Raw genomic sequence first — 14882 nt, 5'->3', positions numbered from 1 at the left:
AGAATGAGAGACCGAGAGAATGAGAGAGACCGAGAGAATGAGAGACAGCCAGCGAGAATGAGAGAGAGAGAGAATGAGAGAGACCGAGAGAATGAGAGAGACCGAGAGATTGAGAGAATGAGAGAGACAGAGAGAATGAGATAGGGTAAATTGAGCATCACATGCTGCATATGGGTCTCTTAATTAACTGTGCTAAAAGCTTTCTTATTAGGACTGATGCTCTACAGTGGAGGGAGGAAGAGAAAACACTCTCTTTCAGCTGCCCGCCGAGCCCAGCCTCAGAGACACAGAGACAGGGAATAAGGAGGAGTTTACTGTAAATGTTGTCCTAGTTGTGAAAGAAGAAAAGTTTGGGGCCATCTGATAATGTGAGTTAATCTCACATACTTTCTCTCTTCACTCTGTATTTATAATTGTTGTTATTCCCCCACTCCGCTGCGCTCTCTCTCTCCCCTCTCTCTCTCTCTCTCTCTCGCCACTGCCAGTGAATAGATGTTATGTGCAGCACAGTGTTAAAAGTCCAGTCACATCGCACCGTGTCTGTGCGAGAGAGTATGTGTGTGTCCAATCATTTCAGGTTACTGCGTCTCCGCCGTCTCCAGTGACTGATTCACGTTAAATCAGAGTGACTAACAAACGGACACACACTGTATTGTATTCTACGTTTATGTACTCGACACATCTTTGTCAAAACAGTATAGGATTTTCCTTTCTCTAATACCTTTGGGAACAATAAAAGACAAAATGGAAAGAGTGGAAGAGGAGGGCAGGCAGAAGGGAAAAGGGCTGTGATGCTTCAATGCAATTTTAATAATAGAATAATTTAATAAACACAGAGCAATACAACCGGCTCATCTTCACATTTGACTGCTGACTGGGGACTGTTGGCAGTCTCTTGGTGGCTGTTCTGCATCCAGTACCCACACATCATACCCATAATTCATATGCTGACAGATGGCCTAATTCAGCCGATCACAACATTATCACATTCATGTATTCACAAATCGCATGAAGCTGCAGAAGACCCACGTGGGAAAAAAGATGCAAGCGTACAGCATCTGATCACACACACACACGCTCAACAAATACAAAAGCAATAATCCTCAAAATCACATTCATAATACCCTTACACACACACACACACACACACACACACACACACACACACACACACACACACACACACACACACACACACACACACACACACACACACACACACACACACACACACACACACACACACACACGGCCATACGTGTTGGGGAGGGTTTGTGTTCGAGCATGCTTGGGTTCTCCTTAGGATTGACCAGTGTCCCTTCCCCGTCACTCGTTGAGTTCAGCCTAATTGAACCGTTGCTCAAGGCTGACAGTAATTCCTGCTTCCAACCTATTCTCCAATGAGTTCATGACCCCTCCCCTCCTCTCCTCTCTTCCCTGTCATCTCCCTCTCCCTCTCCCTCTCTCTTCCCACCTCCATCTCCCCATCCCTCACTAAATGATAAATTGAGAGCCAGAGATGAGGTGATGGTGTGTACAGAATAGTTGAAGAGCTAGGAGGGAGGAACACACTGAGCCGCACGCACGCGCACACACACACACACACACACACACACACACACAGCTATAACCCTACATAAATGTAGTATTATTCACACAGAGATTTCACACACCCATATGTGAATCTTATTCACACTTCAGCAAGGTCTCTCTCATACTTCCCACTGCTTAGGAAGGGTGTTATCACAGCTGTTTTTCTCACACATCACGACAGTCCAATGTGAGACACGGGGTCTACATTTTGCATACATTTGAATGTTAATCCTCCAACGTGCTCATCGTTCCTCACCCAGCATGACCCATAGGTGCGCAGGCTAAATGGTGTTGAACGTATAAAAAGGTGTATGAAGGGCGTTTATGTGCATTTACGTTCTACTAAATCCCTGAAGCATAAAGGACATACCTATGTGATGAGATTCTGATTGCTGTTGTATCCCGGCTGTTTCTCCTCTCACATCAATCCTCCAGAGCTCTGTATGTGGTATTATTAGAGGGTGTTATAACGGACACCTGGAGAGTTTACACTGTCAATCACGGTTGGGGTCAATTCCAATTCAAAACACTCAACTCTGGAAGTGAACTTAAAACTTAAATCGTTTTAAATGAATCCTTTTCAGTTTATTGAGAAACCACTGACAATATATGTCTTTAATGGTTGACACGGTTTAATGCTCGCAATGTTGTTTGTTCAATTATTCAATTGGAGTTTTAGTTTACTTCTGAATTGACTGACAATTCAAATTGACCCCAACCCTGCTTTAAATACAACCGATAGATACTGTACATATTGATTCATGAATGGATGGATAGATGGTCAAATTATTCCATAGTATTTATTCAGATTGATGCGGCATCTTGTTCTGCTTTTCATCATTCATTAATCATAGCGACACATCATGTTGTCACGATAAACATTATATAACCTGTGACCCTTTCATCAAGTTCAAGTGTTATTTATCATGACTGTACGCCATTGTTACTGTATTTATATGATATGGTTGTGCCACGCCCTCACGCATGGCTTTTTCTCTTTCCTTCACAGAGAGTAACTGTGAAAGGCTGAGGCTACAGCGGAGCACCAAACGACAGGTGTGACTGGAGAGGGATTTCATCCCCTCTGATCAACACAGAGAGGAATCTGTCTCTACTGACGTCAGAACAAAAGATTTTCAAAAGTTTCAAGAACGCTACCCTCAAAGAAGCAAGGCTGGAGTCGGCATGAAGATACCGAGTCTTTGAATGGGACTGAGTATCATGTCTTATGATTGGCCTCAGTTCATTCTTTTCAAACACCAAAGCCTAATAATGGTTGACACGGTTTAATGCTCGCAATGTTGTTTGTTCAAGAACACTTTTCTGTCTCCTAGAAGACTAATATATTTGGTGGGATTCAGTTTTGGTAAAGGAACTGAGGAATAGAATAGAATAGAATAGAATAGAATAGAATAGAATAGAATAACAGGATCTTAGGCTAAACCTACTTTTATTCTTTTTAGATCAGTGGAAATATTCAGTCTCCTAAGTATATTCCATCCCATTCTGCCCAGCTCTGAGAGGGAAACGGATAAGATGATGTGGACTCCGCTCCGATTGGGATATGGCTTTGAGATCAGACATTCCGGGATTCGAAGCGAGGGCTCTACTGAGATAGAGTGCACTCTGTTACTCCCACAGCCAGCAGCATTTTCTCTGAAGGATTTTTTTCTTGGGAAAATCCAAGCCCACACCAAGGCCTAAGGCAAGTGTACAGTAGGGCTGCCTGGGAGCAGTCTGAATCCTGGAGGTGTGCTGTATCTATTTATCCACTGCACCAGGACCCACAGGCTCCAGGGGAGACAGACTCACAGCTCCAGCTTGGACAAGACAAGGTGAGAGAGCTGTGTTCACATCATCTCCACTAACAATTAGCCACGGATTTAATTAGCACTTTCTCCCTACCACAAATCTGTATAATTTACAACACAAAGGGCCTTTTTTATTCAAAGTAACACATTTAGATAGCACATCAGCCTGTAATAGGCTAACAGATTGATGAATTGTGTTGTGGTTTTCTGATTGGTGCAATAATAATTAGTGTACGGGACTGGAAGAAATGCTGCCGGTTATTATCCAGCATTTGTTTATTGGGAGGGTTTGTCAGAGAGAGGGTTTGTCAGAGAGAGGGTTTGTCAGAGAGAGGGTTTGTCAGAGAGAGGGTTTGTCAGAGAGGGTTTGTCAGAGAGAGGGTTTGTCAGAGAGAGGGTTTGTCAGAGAGAGGGTTTGTCAGAGAGAGGGTTTGTCAGAGAGAGGGTTTGTCAGAGAGAGGGTTTGTCAGAGAGAGGGTTTGTCAGAGGGAGGGTTTTTCAGAGAGAGGGTTTGTCAGAGAGAGGGTTTGTCAGAGAGAGGGTTTGTCAGAGAGAGGGTTTGTCAGAGAGAGGGTTTGTCAGAGAGAGGGTTTGTCAGAGAGAGGGTTTGTCAGAGAGAGGGTTTGTCAGAGAGAGGGTTTCCATGCTTTTTCTCTTTTAGGTATTCATCAGCTGAAGGAGAAACGGACAGTAAGACGGGATTAAAGAAGCACCGCCGTAGACCAGAGAGAGAGAGACAGAACGAGAGGGAGAGAGAAGAAGAGAGAGAGAGACAGAATGAGAGGGAGAGAGAAAAAGAGAGAGAGAGACAGAATGAGAGGGAGAGAGAAAAAGAGAGAGAGACAGAACGAGGGAGAGAGAAAAAGAGAGAGAGAGAGGTACGGGAAGAGAGAGTAGTGCACTGGTCACACACCAAAGGATGCATAGAAATATGCAGAGAGAGGAAGAGGGACAGATGAAATGGAAGAATCAAAGGAAGACGAGGAGTAGGCGATAAAAAGAGCGACTTACTCATAAAACAGAGAGAATGAAGGATTAAGACATGTTTTGATATAAATACATAGAAGTGTAGGGAGAGGAAGAGGGAACGGTGGGAATAGCAAGCGTAGGGGAGAGAGGGAAGAGAGGTTGTGAAACAGGGAAGCATGGTGAAACAGGGAGAGAGAGCGAGAGAGAGTGAGAACCAGGGAGAAATTGTGACTCAATCAGCCACCTCATTGCTCACGCAGGGCACGTGCAGGAGAGGAGTGTGACAAGGAAGGCAGAGGGAGAAAGAGAGGGAGGAAAGGAAAGCAGGAGAGGAGTGTGACAAGGAAGGCAGAGGGAGAAAGAGAGGGAGGAAAGGAAAGAGAGAGAGACGGTGTCTTCACTTAGACATGTTACACAAACCTCTCTCTTTAAATTGCACATTAGAACATCGGCTTGAATCCTCCCCACACATGCATAAACAATAGCAAATATGTGCATGCAGATGTAGACACACATACAGTGGAGGCTTGCAGGAGGACTTATAGGAGGACGGGCTCATTGTAATGACTGGAATGGAAATAATGGAATGGAGTAAAACATGTGGATTCCATATGTTTGATGTGTTTGATACCGTTCCATTGAGTCCATTCCAGTCATTACAATGAGCCCGTCCTGCTATAGTTCCTCCCACCAGCCTATGACATACACACAGGTCATCTCCTGTGTAATTTGTATGTCTATTTTATCTCTAAATTGGGCAGTGTACTGTATGCCAACAGAGATGGGGAGGGAGGATGAGCAGGAGGGGGCGGGGGGGGGGGGGGTGGCTTATAGCCTCAACAGATGATACAAGCTGGTTCTGCCTGGCCTCTGCACGTCCATTTCAACCGCTCCAAACCACCATGCTCAAACTGAGAAGCAGGGTCAGAGTGACGGCAGCATAAAACTATTTCATGTACAGTAATCCATCTAAAAGATATATTCTGCCCCCATCCGACCATTACCCAGTGTTAGCTAACCCCCCCCCCATTTCCCCCCCCGTCCTGAAATCTAAATCGTGGATTTGATTTATTAATGGGTATTCTCTGCTTTTAATTTCTACTTTGGTTAAAAGTGTTGACAACTCAACTAATAAAAAATTTACTCCCGGATGTACTCCCGGAATAGAAGTATGCGAGACGGAAAGAGAGATATAGAGTCAGAGAGAGAGAGAGAACTTGAGAGTTTTAAATCTTTCCTGTAATTGCCAAATAACATAAGTGGATAAAAGAAAGTTCATGCAGAGACATTGAGTTTTCTAAAAACGCTTGTTTGTGCAGTATTGCCTTATAAGCTAGTGGAATCTATAGCAGGTCGTGTGTGTATCCACTACAGTACTTCTAGTCTGGCTGGGAAATGCAATAACAGAGAGAGTGAAGTGCTAACATGGCAAAACGTCCATGATGATGTAGTACCTCTTTCAGATCTAACAGCCAACCTGGACATATCACAGTCAGGAATTCACTGAAATCGTCAACACCAGAAAATCACATGCACCATTTCATATTCATATATTCCTATTTTATATAATCTGATGTATTTGGTATTCGTCTCTGCTCATGTGTCAGAGTGGCCCTCCACTCCATTCGGCAGCATTTTGCTGCAGGGGGGGCCACGACTCCTCTGTTAATGCTTACAGGATTTACTTTTAATCTGGGGTCCCTGGGGAAAAGACACGGAGCCAAATGAATTCATAGAGCGGCAGCAGCGACAGTAGTAACAGCAGCAGCAGAGTGGGTAGGGAAATGGACTAGCCACAAGATGGATGCTGTCTCAGATCCCAGGTGGAACATGCATAGTGGTGTAGTGCTCACATCAAGGCACTTAACCTCAATGACTCATGGGTAACATTCTAACCTAACATTCACGGCTGTTACTGAAACGTTCACAGAAATCATGTAGTACTGTCACTGGGAGATTTGACTTAAAGTTGAATGTGCGTATCTCATGTTAGGATTTGGCCCTAAGTTGACAGTATTCAGATGAAATGTAAGATATGGTAACAGTACCGTCTGCACGTTACTTTCATTTTAAGCCTCTGCTCTGAATTTATAAATAGAGTGGATTAGATACGTTCATGTCATTATTTATAAATTGATGTGTGCATCTTCCAAGCCATTAATAATGATATATTTTAAAATGTATTTAATACAATCATGTGTTTTTGTAGAGTCACGTTCGTTTGTAGACTACAGGACCTTTTGAAGGCAGCTGATTCAGATTTACTAGCAGTAACATCAGTTCAGAGCTAATGACTCTGAAGAGGCCTAGGGTCTGTTCCAGACAAGCAATGAAGCTCACCGATTGGACTCTGCTGACTCAAGCACAATCAATGGGGTTCTAATAGTTTCTCTCTCACAGAAAATACTATATACACTGTAAATTACTGCCAAAGACAAGGCCTTGCAGAATGGTTCATTCATCCTATATTGAGATACATACAAACAATAATCTACGGGTATTACATGTTGGAGAGTTGATAGTACAAGGATGACTGAATCGGGCCATATTGTAGCATAGCAAAAGTATATGGGGAATGTTTTTTTCTTCTCAGCCTCCTCTATTTTGACCATCCTTTGATTTATTTATTTCCTTCATCACCTTGGCCATCTCTTGTTTGCATCACGCCTTCCTCTGCACCAATCCCTAAATTTGAAATTAGATGCAAGGACATGGGCATGTAAGATAAGCTTCGTGCCAGTATTATCTCCACTCTGCCATCAACCGAGGGGATTTCCCGATACACTGCCATCGTCTTTGGTTATCATTCCCAGATTTTCCTTATCATGAATATGTGGATGTGAGTGCTGCTAGATATGGTTTCTGTGGGGGATATCATGGTGAAGATAGCAACAGTCAATGCGCTTATTCTAGAACTGCTCTCTCTCTCCCTCCTCTATCCCTCCTATGTCTCTCTCTCTCTCTCCTATGTCTCTCTTTCTCTCTCTGTCTCCCTCCTATGTGTCTCTGTTTCTCTCTCTCTCCTATCTCTCCCTTTTCTGTCTCTCTCTCCTTCCTCTGTCTCTCCTTCCTCTGTCTCTCTCTCTCTCTCTCCCTCCTCTCTGTCTCTCTCGTTCTCTCTTTCCCTCCTCTCTGTCTCTCTCGTTCTCTCTCTCCCTCCTCTCTGTCTCTCTCTCTCTCCTTCTGTCTCTCTCGTTCTCTCTCCCTCCTCTCTGTCTCTCTCGTTCTCTCTGTCTCTCTCGTTCTCTCTGTCTCTTGTTCTCTCTCCCTCCTCTCTGTCTCTCTCGTTCTCTCTCTCCCTCCTCTCTGTCTCTCTCTCTCTCCCTCTGTCTCTCCCGTTCTCTCTCTCCCTCCTCTCTGTCTCTCTCTCTCTCCCTCTGTCTCTCTCGTTCTCTCTATGTAAATTGATCCGGCTGTCCTCTCCATCTTGCTCCTGTTCCAGTATTGGAAAGTGTAGGGCTGTTTTGTGTACTGTACCCTGCCTTAGGCGACTGCCTGTCTGGCCAGCCCATTTCCACACAAACACCCTCCCCATTCCCTTCACGCAGCCCCACATTGCCTGAGGTCTCCCGAATACAGATGACTGTAACTTTGACTGCAGCAACGTGTGGGGACACATGCAGTACGTGTCTTGTACAGCTTGGCTCATGCTCACACACGTCTATAGACATCTGTGACTGTACACTGCCACACAGCTTGTACCCCTACAATTATACACAGACACACACACAGTCTCTCACAACCTTAATGCATCTGTACCCTAGCTGTAAATTAGGTAATTGTCTGTGGATTGGACCAGCCCTGAAAGCATAAGCCAAATGAGTAACCATGGAATGAACAAACTAATGTAGGAAGTGCTTAAGATAGATAAACTATGTGCCATTCTTTCTGACGCCTGCTTAATCCACCCAATCACAACTCAATATGTTCCCCTAATCCCTCCCACTCTCTCTGCCACATCAATCAATCTTGCCTTTAAAGGGACTGACCCAAATACACTCTGTTTGACAGGCTTATTTGCACAGCTGCTCAGACTCAAAAATATACACAGTGACTCGCTCTACACTGCCACAAACACATACTGTACACTCATGCTTATATACACACATATATACACACACACACACACACACACACACACACACATGGAATAGTTCATGTAAAAACTGTGGGATGTTCTGTTTACACAGTCTGCTTGGCCAGTGCGCTCTGGGAGAATTCAAACAAATACACTATTGTGTATGTTATAGGGCCAGGAGATGTCCCTGAACATGTGGTCAGACCAGCAATAACAGGCCCCAGTTATTGGATTTAACCAGGCCCGGTTCTTTCAGTAGACAGATCACAAAACTGTATAGATTGTGTTGTAATTTCCCTTTACTGTCTGACTCAATTTCTCAAAATGATTTGATATATTTGATATATTTCATTGTGTCTTTTACTGAAATTGATTTCAAGAAAAATACTCTCCTCCAACTCCTGCTGGAAGCAGATTACAATACTGCCACTTCACCATGACAAGGGAATTGAAGTCGAGATATTAAAAGGGATTAGTATACTGTAGCAGTTCAATTTCCATGTGACCATGAATCATTTGTTGGATATGGTTTAGGCAGAATTAAATAAGGGTACATTGTCAAGCTTGTTATATCCTGGCAATTTGAAGTGATTTTGGAATTTCAATGAAACCTTCTTAGTAATCTGGTCACTTGAGCGGATTGTTAACTAAAACCTGTCTCCTTTTCATTCTTTCTAGGGCTGAAGGAGCCGGCCTGATTTGAGATCATCGTTAGGATTCAAGGAGCTAAGACGTTGAGACCGAGAGGAAGGGAAGTTGACACCGGGAGAAAGGGAAGTTGAGACCGAGAGGAAGGGTAGTTGAGACCGAGAGGAAGGGAAGTTGACACCGAGAGGAAGGGAAGTTGAGATCGAGAGGAAGGGAAGTTGAGACCAAAAGGAAGGGAAGTCGATTATCAGCACCATGGCGCCGGAGGGAGTGGCCGAGCTGCGTGATTGGCTGTTCCTGCTGATGCTCTGCCTGACTCTGTTGGCCGAGGTGCTGGAGGTTGCTGCAGCCACAGGGTACGATGAGGAGGAAGACTTGGTGTGCCCCTCAGTGTGCCGATGTGACGAGGACTTCATCTACTGCAACGACCGGGGCCTCAGCTCTATCCCCCCTTTGCCCATATCTGCCACTGTGCTCTACCTTCAGAACAACCACATAGACAACGCCGGGCTTCCCACCTCCCTGGAGCGGCACCTAACCGTCCGAGTGGTCTACCTGTACGATAACGAGCTGGATGACTTCCCCATGCACCTGCCCCCTTCCCTCCGGGAGCTGCACCTGCAGGACAACAACATCCGTACGCTTCCCCGCGCCACCCTGGCCCGCATGCCACTGCTGGAGAAATTGCACCTGGATGACAACTCTGTCTCCACCGTCAGCATCGAAGACAAGGCCTTCGTTGACAACCCGCGGCTGCGTCTGCTCTTCCTGTCTCGCAACCACCTGTCCAGCATCCCCTCTGGGCTCCCGGCCTCTCTGGAGGAGCTGAGGCTGGACGACAACCGCATCTCCACCATCCCCACCCACGCCTTCCGCGGCCTCTCCTCCCTGCGACGTCTCGTCCTGGACGGAAACCTCCTGGCCAATCAGCGCATCGCAGACGACACCTTCTCCCGCCTCTCCAACCTGACGGAGCTGTCCCTGGTGCGTAACTCCCTCCTGACCCCGCCACTCAACCTGCCCAGCACCCACTTGCAACGTCTCTCCCTGCAGGACAATGCTCTGATCCACATGCCCCGTGGCTCCTTGGACGGCATGAGGAGGCTCCAGAGACTAGACCTGTCTGGCAACAACCTGACCACCCTGCCTCGGGGCCTGTTCAAAGACCTGGACAGCCTGGGACAACTGCTGGTGCGGGGGAATCCCTGGCACTGTGGCTGTAACCTGCGCTGGCTACATGACTGGCTGCACGCTAGGGGTAACTCCATCACGGTGAGGGGCCTTACCTGCCAGGCACCAGAAAAGGTTAGAGACATGACCCTCAAGGACCTGACCAGCCAGATGGAGGAGTGTGAGGCCACAGGGGTAGTGCCTGCCGGGGCCGGGGCTGGAGCCACAGGCAGTGGGACCAGAGACAGAGTGGGTGGAGTAGGAGTTGTCGTTAGCTCCACCACCCTTTCCCCTCCACAGGGCTCCCTCTTCACCCTGCGCTCCAAGCGGCCCGGCCTGGGGCTACCAGACTCTGGTCTAGACTACACCCTGGGTAGCAGTGGAGTGGGTAAGAGCCTGGCCTTGAATGTCAAGCCCCTGGCCCACGACAGCATTCGTGTCACCTGGAGTGTGGCCCAGCCCACCTCCTCCTTCAGACTCAGCTGGCTGCGGCTGGGCACCAGCGCTGCCATGGGCTCCATCACAGAGACCCTGGTGAGAGGAGACCGCAGAGAGTACCTGCTCACCTCCCTGCACCCCCACTCCAGCTACATCATCTGCATGGTGCCCCTGGCGGCCAGCTCCGGGGGTAAAGGAGCCATGGCAGGCGGAGACACTGACTCAGATGAAGCTCCAGTGTGCGCTAAAGCTGAGACGTCAGACCCCAGTCAGCCAGATGTGGGCCAGGAGAACAACCAGGACCCTGAACACATGGCTACTCTGCCTCTGGCTGGGATCATTGGTGGAGCTACTGTCATCGTTTCTCTGGCCCTCATATTCGCCATCTTCTGCTGGTACGGGCATCGGGCCGGACGCCTGTCTTCTCGTGATCAATACAGCCGTGGCAGCTCCAGAAAGAGCAAGCACTACGATGACTACATTGAGTCAGGCACAAAGAAGGACACCACCATCCTGGAGATCCGAGGCCCAGGGTTCCAGATGACGCCCATGGTTACCCACCAGCCGCCCAAGCCCCTCCGGGAGGATTACATCATCCACACTATATTCCCCTCCAATGGCACCGGCCTCTACAAAGGTGCCCACCAAGTGTCCAATGCAGGGTATGGCACCAACCGTGGCTATAGAGAAAGAGGGATCCCAGATATAGACTACTGTTACACGTGATAGACCTGGCCCATTCCACACTGTTCTAGATGTACTGTATGGATACTGTATTTTGTCCGCATGGGTTCTTCTGAAGAACCACTCTGTGCCTTCCTCTTCTAGTCTCCCATTCCAGCTAAGCCAGCTGTTCACTGCACTGACACTATTTGAATAATTGGCTGGGATGCCTGCAGGAAACAGCTAGCTGGTACACAGCAGCAGGAGCGAACCAACGGCCCATTACAGGTGTTGATACAGACTGCTTCTTCACACCCTTAGTAATGATCAGTGGATGTTTTCCATCACTGCTCCCTCTCTCGGTGAGACAAGTGAGAAGAATGTGCAGTCTGTGTTGAAACTGCAGGATATTTTCACTTACAGTACAGTTCCATTCCAGGGCTTATGTTTGGCAAGCCACATGAGACACCAAGATATAAGGTTAAAAAGTCCTGAAAGGGTTAGAGACAAACTTCTTAGATACGCATCACTTGCCCACTGGCTATATTTTGCCCTCTTGTCTCATCCGTTTAAATGCCTCAACTATCCTGATGTGCCCAGTTTGTCCTATCAGTTACCTGAAGACAAGGCTCTGTAAAGCTGTGAATAGTTCTCTTTCAAACAGCCCACATAACCGCTTGTCTTAAAGCAGACTAGTTGTGGCCTGATCCAGGGGTTCCACAGGGTGAGGGTCTTGTCAGGGGTGAGGGTCTTGTCAGGGGTGAGGGTCCTTGATGATATCCTTGATGACTTTCGCAAGGTTCTATAACGGAACAATGCATTGAATTCAATGCAGCCCAGGCTTGTAGACACTTTACTTAGATAGACATCCACTGGACTGTGTTTGGAGAAGTCATTGTTCCCTGCTTGTTTCTTTGATCAGTCCCTCACTGCTACCCTTATTTATTGGTTTTGTTTTTTGTGATTTTTGGGGGGGGGGGGGGGGGATGACTCACACTGGACCTTGACTTTTGTGATGGGGAAGTTACTCCTTCTTTCTTTTTTTGAGCAAGAAGAAGATACAAAACACCTCCTGAGGTCCAACTGATGGTTAACATTTTCTTGACTGCACCAGCTTGAATGTTTATGTACACCTCTTTTTAATTAAACTATCTGAAGCAAAAGAGACATTGTCCGATTACAATACAGAAGTTGGTTAATAATAGAGCCCCCCCATTCTCAAATCACTCCTTTGCAACATACGAGTCCAACCTCCATTCTCCCTCTTGTGCCTGTGTACTTATCCAGTTACCGTAGAAGGTGGTGGTATTCGGGTGAGAAGGGGAGCCTCCCTCACTAGATGGCATTCTGTGTTGTTCCCCAGTGGGCCGATTCCCAACAGGGCAGAGGACTTCTGTGGAGCATCCTGTGGACAGACACAGCAGTCATGTAAATGTGAATCGGGAAAATGAGTGTGTAAACAGCGAGATATATCAGGTAGATGATCAAAACCGTAACACTGTGGACCTGCACTGTGGGAGGGGGCGAGGGAGGTGGAGGATCTGAGGTGGGGGTGAGACGACAGTGGGGTGAGTTCTATTTTACTTTGTGTAGGCACTAGTGATAGTCCTCAACTCAGTCCACTTCTCCTTCCAAGTAGCACTACAAATGTAAATGAATCAGCACTTACAGTAACGTAACAGGGAGGGAGGGGGGCAGAGAAATAGACCTTGAGAGACACAGAGGAAAAGCGAGAGACACATTCAAATGCAGAAGACGGCACAGAAATGATGGCTCTGGAACGACGGAGTTCATCCGTGCATAAACCTATTTGTCATACCCTGCTACTCCACATTGCTGTAATATTTTCCATTGCTTGTTTATCACTTTACTGTTTCCAAGGTGGAAATGAATCGTGTTTCCTTGGCTGTTCTGTCTGATAGGATTTCATAGTAGGCTGACTGTCAGACAATATGTCTGAGGAGTGTTCATTTTATTTTAAATACAAAATGTGAAACTGGAACAACCAACACTGTTGGTGGCAGGTTCATATTTTGGAAAATGTTGATAGAAATGATAGCAATTTAATGTTATTCATTTTATGCTGTTAACATGACAATCACTCATTTCCACTTTGAGATACCATCCACACCCATCTCTACAGGAAAAACAAAAATACTGAGCCTACAATTCTTTGTGATAGTGTCCATGTTAAGTGTCCACCTGCTTAGAAATCACTTCTTGCAGAGGAGTCACAATTAAAGTTGAATCGATCACATTACAGCAACAATGTCGCCATTTCACCTCATGAGTACAAAGAACTGTTTAAATATTGTTTTCCTGATCTGAAAGTAACCACACATTGGGGTATTAGTGAGGGGAAGAATCATATCACAGGCAGCTTACATACAGAAACCAGGCCTGCATGTTTCACTGTTAATTCCCAGTCGCCTCTATTACTCCACCACTCTCCTATAAAACACATTGCATTTCTTTGGTGTGCAAATATTGTTCCTAGTTGAGCTTGCATGCCTAGATGTGTATGTTTGGGCAAAATTGAGAGAGAGAAAGTACCATTTCCATTTTAGCTGACACTTTTATACATTTTCATATTGGTCCCCTGTGGGAATCAAACCCTCAACCATGGTGTTGCAAGGACCATGCTCTACCAACTGAGCTACACAGAACCTTAGTAGGTATGCAGATTGTGTGCATCGCCGTAAGAGCAGGCAGCACTTGCGGTAATTTTGTTTAGTTATTTTGACCATCTGCATATTTGACTGCTCCTGCTGACTGGACCAGCAGTTGGTGTGTGTGTGTGTGTGTGTGTGTGTGTGTGTACTGTATGTGTGTGTGTGTGTGTGTGTGTCAGATCGTGTGGCTCCTGACGAATCAGAGTAGCAGTAGTTCCACCTGCAGCCCATTAACACAGACGTCTCCTCCCCTTGCTCTAGCTTCACAGAAAGACCTTGTTTGCCGAGTCGGTGTTTCTGTCAAAAGAATATACTTCTTCAGTCTGTGCTCAGACCGATGCGAACCGCACAATAACAGAGAGCGCAAACGGGGTCAGCTTGGGAGTCGTCACCCAGCACACTTTTTTTAAGCTTTCCGGGTGAAATGGTGCTCTCATCATTTATCATCATTATCATCCTTTATTGCACATTTAAATCCACATTCAGCGCGCCCTCTTCATGCCCCTTCCCTTCGTGGAGTGCCCATCACCCAACCCACACAGGAGGTGGATGCCTTTGGTATGCTGAGTGGATCCAGGTTTCAGGCGCCAACTAACACATGGGTCTGTGGTTTGATGGTTTAAGAATCAGAGCAAGGAATTATTTGACTGTTATCAGTAGTGTGTGTTCTGTTCTTTCTTTCTTTTGGTCTGCCCTTCCATATTTTTCCTGTGTACTTTTTGTAGGTTGCTGCTGTTGAAACATCCTCCTTTGTTGGACTCTGTGTTATACTGAGGAACAATTAACTATTTTGTATAAAGATGTCTCTTTTCTATGTGAATAAAGGAGACGTGCAAAGCC

General features: G+C 46.3%; 1 protein-coding gene across 2 annotated transcripts in view; it reads left to right on the top strand.

The window, feature by feature from the left end:
* The window catches only part of flrt1a (fibronectin leucine rich transmembrane protein 1a), a 32788-nt gene extending 17906 nt beyond the window's left edge, over positions 1 to 14882 (top strand). Inside the window, exons 2-3 of one of the 2 annotated variants that reach the window (XM_071337959.1) lie at positions 2650 to 3428; positions 9130 to 14882. In XM_071337959.1, the coding sequence (XP_071194060.1) occupies positions 9355 to 11433 (2079 nt within the window). In that variant the 5' untranslated portion in view covers positions 2650 to 3428; positions 9130 to 9354 and the 3' untranslated portion in view covers positions 11434 to 14882. Of the gene's footprint in view, positions 1 to 2602; positions 3429 to 9129 lie in introns of both variants that reach the window. The other variant, XM_071337958.1, reaches the window with a different exon arrangement.

This window comes from Salvelinus alpinus, chromosome 13 (assembly GCF_045679555.1).
Source record: "Salvelinus alpinus chromosome 13, SLU_Salpinus.1, whole genome shotgun sequence".
NCBI lineage: Eukaryota > Metazoa > Chordata > Actinopteri > Salmoniformes > Salmonidae > Salvelinus > Salvelinus alpinus.
Note: the sequence above shows the minus strand (reverse complement) of the source record. Positions and strands in the feature narration are given on the sequence as shown.